Below are 5,768 nucleotides of genomic sequence, written 5' to 3' on the forward strand. Positions count from 1 at the left end.
TTACAAAGACAACAAAACAAAAAATCATGAATATCAATTTTAATATTTATCTCAACAATGTTTACATAATAATCTTATTTATATTTTACTTATATCACTTATGTTTTAACATTTAGTAGTTTTTTCCTTATATATTTATATGATTGACACTCTAATTCTTAATCTCATTATAAATTTATAACTATGTTTCTAACATAACAATTTTTAAATAAAATAAAACAATTCTGAAATAAAAATAATAATTGAAGACTAATAAATATTTTATTATTTTGGAAAACTATATAAAATATTTGAACTTAAACATTTATTCTTAAAAGTATATTGCATATGAATTACCTTTTTCACATTGCCATTAAAGTTTAAATTTTTATTTATAATAAACTGTAATAATTGAAACTGACATGTAATGCCTTACACCAAATGATGGCTTATTTATATGACTCTACCAAACGATAGTTTATGCCACCATATATAAGATACTAAATACGTGATCAGCTCACAGCTGATTATTTGGAAGTATAATCCTATATATATCTAGGGACAGAATACAATACTGTAGTCGGTGGTACCAGAGGGGCAGGTGAAAGTGCTGGAAGAATCGTCCTTGGCATAACTGTAGGCCTGAGGGCACTGATTCTTGAATATCATGGAGTAGCTTGAGGGAGAGCAGTTGTCGACATGGGTGCCTCTGCAACAATATTCATCAGTTTGAAAGACGGTGCAGGCACTATTGCATCCGCCATCCACCTTCAATTGAGCAGGGCACGCAGCATTGACGTCGGCTTTGCATGCAGGAGCGACACACTGTGAATTTGTGGGATTGATGGAGAGAGGAACGTTGAAGCCGTCCACCAGGGAAACGTCGTAGAAGTCCTTGTTGCCATCTCCATTCAGGGTGTACTCGGCCAGCGTGGTCGGAACGCCTCCCGAGACTTGACAGCTCAGTTGGCCGTTGCAGTCACCGGTTTTACAGCTTCCTCGGCCGCTCGCATCAAAAGAGCAGCCGGTTCGGCCCCAGAATCTTGCCCCCTTTGTCCCCGCCGGCACATCCACCGTCCTTGTCTGACCTTGGTCGAGCTGCTGCCCTCCTCCGGGTAATCCTGCCGCCCAAACCGTGTACCCGCACTGGTTCCTTAACTCAAACTTAACTGCTCCCGCCTCTGCAAGAAAACACACACATATTATTATTCTGAGCCTCGGATGCATATAGTATTCAACCTACAACTCTTATGTTGTAAATACAGCTTACCTTGCATATGAAGAGATATGGCCAGTCCTGCCACAAGAAGAAGCACAAGATCTGAAACTGTTGCCATTATAGCGTCTGGATTGAACGATTGAATGAAGATGGATAGATTGGGTATATGAGGAGGGATTATATAGACAACATCTCTCCGCAAGTTATGGCTCCAGAAGCCGTGTCTTACGAGAGTCCCCGTCAGCATTGAAATTCTCTCCTTGAAAACTTCTAGATTGAACTGTTTGAATAGTTTATTCTTCAAGATCATATTATGTGAGAAGTGAATGTTTTTAATTATATTTCAATATCGGAATGTAGGAATTCACGCACATGTTGGATCATTTCTATGATCAACTTCATAATCATATATTATAAATCCTGTCTCCCTACATCTTAGTGATAGATCTTTTATCTCCCTACTTCCTAAACATTGATGAAAAACATATTACCCAATTCTAATAATATAGACCACTCAAAGTTGATATTTTCCAGTACAGAATATTATCCCAAAGATTGAAAAAAATATTTCAAACTTAATTCTAATAATATAGACCACTCAAAGTTGATATTTTCCAGTACAGAATATTATCCCAAAGATTGAAAAAAATATTTCAAACTTAATTCTAATAATATAGACCGCTCAAAGTTGATATTTTCCAGTACAGAATATTATCCCAAAGATTGAAACAAATATTTTACACTTAATTCTAATAATATAGCCCGCTCAAAGTTGATATTTTCTTGATATTTTGAAGAGATCTCCACATGTTACAGAGGAAGCGGGTAAATCAAGAACCGACTACAAAGCCTCCTATCCTATGCAAGTTGTCGATGAATGTAAGATTCAAATACAGCCTTTTATTCTAAGATAGTTAGTAGTGACATTTTAAATATATTTATTTAATTTTAAATTGAATATTATTATTAATTATTAAATGAATTTATATATTTATTTATTAAAAAAATGATATATTTTATAAATATTATATTTAAGATTTAAATGATTTTTTGTGAATACACTCATACCATTATAATCTATTTTACAAAATGTAAAAGAAATATTAATTTTTAAGAGATGTATTTCTTTAATTTTCTCATTGAAAATGGAATGTAAAAAGTTATGTCATTTTTACAATGTTCCCACAATTATAAACTAATAAACAATCTTGAAAGGTACTATTCAGTTGTTGATGTGTACAAATATGTGCTCTCTCTCTCTCTCTCTCTCTCTCTCTCTCTCTCTCTCTCTTTACAAAAGTGACCAAAGCCACTGAAATATTTATAATAATATGAAAGTAAAGATTTACATAGTTTCTTAAAGCCCAAATTTTGAAATAGACTAAAATTTATATCAACAATTTTTTTTCAAGTATATTCATCCAACCAAATACTTATGTATTTTTACCGTAGCATGCTCAAATACACCATTGCTAAATAGGAAATAAGGATGATCACGAATCCTTAACTATCTAAGCAATTCAAACATAAAACCAATGGAATAAATGCAAAATGGAATTAAACTAAGCAAGATGAAACTCCCTATTATGCATCGTGGCTTCCATTGTCTTTCTTCTCTCTGTGGTATGACGGCTCTTAGATATTGCACTGGCAACCTGCAATTGACACAAAGATTCGAATATCGTGATCTAGAATAAATTGTCCACGATTGAAGAGGAGTGAAAATGGAGATTGAATGCTCAATTTATAGATTTTTGGAGAAGATTGATTGAGAGGTGGAACAAAATGATCAAGAGGTGGAACTCAGGTGACCTCATATGCTGATTGATAGTTGAACTGCTGATTTAGAGGTGAAACAAAATAGATTGAATAGATTAATTGAGTCAACTGATTGAGAAAAAGCTAACTGAAAGAAGAAAAAGAATGATTGAAGTAAATAAAGAAGATGACAAAGAGAACTAGAAGATGGAAATAGAGACTAGAGAGATAAATGATTTAATTAATTAATTTAGCATGTGCTTGCACTTTGATTTAGATTTTCAATTTAATCTTTGAATGAAATTTATTCAAATAATTGAATTTATTTTAATTCAATTTAGTATTTGAATATATTTAGAACTTGACTTTGATTTTCAATTTGGTTTTTGAAATCATGCACATGTATTTGAATTTGGAAGAATTTATAAGAATGTGAGATTAAATGAAATTAGAATTTGGGGATTTGGAAATGGAAGAATTAATTAGATAATTAAATAATTTAAAGAAACTATTTAATTATGCTAGTAATGGATTTTAATTAAATAATAAAGATTATTTGAATTAAGGGATTAAATTACAATTAATTAAATAATAAATATTTAATTAATATTTAGAAAAGGGTTGATGACTAGATGATTAGAGATAGAAATTGTGAATTAATTTATTTAAATAATAAAGATTATTTAAACTAGGGAATTAATCAGAATTAATTAAATAATAAATATTTAATTAATATTTAGAAAATGATTAAAATGATTAAATGATGAAAGAATAAGAAATAGAATAATTAGTAAGATGACGAGGAAATATGAAATTAGAAGAATAAGATTAATTAACTTAATTAAATAATTAAAGAATTATTTAATCAATTAGATGAATAATTAGTACATGATCAATGAGACATTTTTAGGTGTCTACATTTGCTCCTCTTTGAGACAAAGTCAGAATGACATTGTTCAAAGAAAATGAAAAATTATGTCCCAGTATGCCTTGGTGATACTCAAGGTGTAATACCCCCTCGAGAGATTGTTTGTGCACTAAAGACATGAATGATCTCTCAAAAAAAGAAGAATGTGAGATAAAATAATAGTTAGTTTATTAGAGATAGAAATAGGTGATGTGAAGATAATATTGAAATAGAATATGAGAGAATGAACCTTAGAATGAAATAGAATGAATTAGAAAAGAATATGATTTAGAAAGAGATGATGAGAAAAGAATCAACAAACTAGAAATAAGCAAATTTGATGAAATGAGAATGAAATTGAATGAATCATGAACCTATGTCATTATTTATTGTGCAATATATATTCATCACTGTGCCTTATTATTGAAAAATGGAGCTTAGCACATCAGGGTATAAGGAACCAAGATGTAAAGATATCTCATTGAAGAAACAAAGACGTAGTAGACAAGCAACAAACAAAGAAAAAGATAATGCCTATCATGGCTCCTCTAGTCACTTGTGGACATCCCTGAGTAGCATAGGAACATAATCTGTCACCAAATGATAAAAGATAAATACTAATACGGACAAAATTCAGCAGCTATACTGACCTTGTGCCTTCATTCTCAGTTGCTTGATGTGATGGTTGATAATGTCTGATCTCAGAAAGTTGCAGACCCCATTTAAGACTGACCTGTCTGATTTCGAGTGTATCCTCTTTTGTTTAAGACAAGATAATGATCACTTTGATATGGATATGATAGGATTGATAAGACAGATTGAATAGTTGATTGTAGATGTTTGACTGGATAGTCTTATCCTTTGTTGACCTCGTGCGAAGCGTTTGCTGGATATCCACTAGGGTATTTGTTTCTCACGAGATATTTTATTGCAAGTTTTTCTGATTGATTGATTTTTCGGTTTTTAGTTCTTTCCAAGAGCTTTTTCGATGTTTTTGGATTATGTAGATCGATATTTGAATGTTTTTGATTGATTTTTTCAGGATATTTTGTAGATGTTTTTGGTTGATTTTTTAAAGACATTATATGGATGTTTTTGGATTTTATGGTTTTCACTATTTTTGGATTGCAAGTTTTTCAATGTTTTGAATGTTTTTCGATTGACTTTTTTCAATGTTTTTGGATTTTAAGGTTTTCAATGTTTTTGGATTTTAAGTTTTTCAATGTTTTTGGACTTTTTTCAGGATCATACTTTTAGGATGTTTTCGAAGGACATTATATGATATTTTTTGCATGTGGAGACAATGATTTTTTTACATGACCTATGGTAATGCAATATGCATGATGAAGATGCATTTCCTATTTAAACAAGGTTAACTATGTTTGTTTTAGCATTTGTAATACACCAATTGAAATGGAGGTGCAAAATATTTCATAGATAAGTAGTCAATCGATCTCTAAGGCCCTTTGGAACATTCAACTCAACACACTTAGTGACTAGGAGTTACAAATGGAGACACGAAAAACTTCTCCATTAGTTCTTGAAACTTTGATCTTCTTTTGCCCATGTGTGTTCAGATGAGTTAATTCCTTCTCTTGTGTTCACTAAAGATCCTTAGCATCCTATATGACTTGCTACATGGATTATCCTAACTTCAAAAGCATCCTGAATAGAGCCTCGCTGGCAGCAGACTTTTAGAGCTCCGACGAGGTTATAGACTGTAATTTCTCAAATATTGCTCCATTGCTAGTAGGCATCTGGAGTTACTCGCATGTTCCTATAGTAAAGCTTTTTGTTGCACTTGCATGCATGATGTTTCAGTTATATATCATTTATCTTTTTCCTTGAGATGGATATTTGGCATAGCTCTTTTTCTTTTTACTTTCTTGACTTGACTTGTAAGTA

At 31.5% G+C, this 5,768-nt stretch overlaps 1 protein-coding gene across 1 annotated transcript; it reads right to left on the minus strand.

Moving 5' to 3' along the window:
- Positions 1 to 346: 346 nt before the first annotated feature.
- On the minus strand, positions 347 to 1,502 carry LOC131070847 (pathogenesis-related thaumatin-like protein 3.7). Its single transcript, XM_058006516.2, has 2 exons — positions 1,250 to 1,502; positions 347 to 1,160 (listed from the first exon to the last, which is right to left on the minus strand). The coding sequence occupies exons 1-2, from the start codon at positions 1,443 to 1,445 to the stop codon at positions 535 to 537; spliced, it is 822 nt and encodes a 273-aa protein (XP_057862499.2). The 5' UTR covers positions 1,446 to 1,502; the 3' UTR covers positions 347 to 534.
- Positions 1,503 to 5,768: the final 4,266 nt, after the last annotated feature.

This window comes from Cryptomeria japonica, unplaced genomic scaffold (assembly GCF_030272615.1).
Source record: "Cryptomeria japonica unplaced genomic scaffold, Sugi_1.0 HiC_scaffold_917, whole genome shotgun sequence".
Lineage (NCBI taxonomy): Eukaryota > Viridiplantae > Streptophyta > Pinopsida > Cupressales > Cupressaceae > Cryptomeria > Cryptomeria japonica.

Excerpts from the sequence above, each read along its gene's own strand:
- LOC131070847 (XM_058006516.2), bottom strand. The coding sequence starts at position 1,445 with ATGCTGACGGGGACTCTCGTAAGACACGGCTTCTGGAGCCATAACTTG. Across the intron at positions 1,161-1,249 it reads CATATCTCTTCATATGCAAG|AGGCGGGAGCAGTTAAGTTT; the intron begins GTAAGCTGTATT and ends GTTTTCTTGCAG.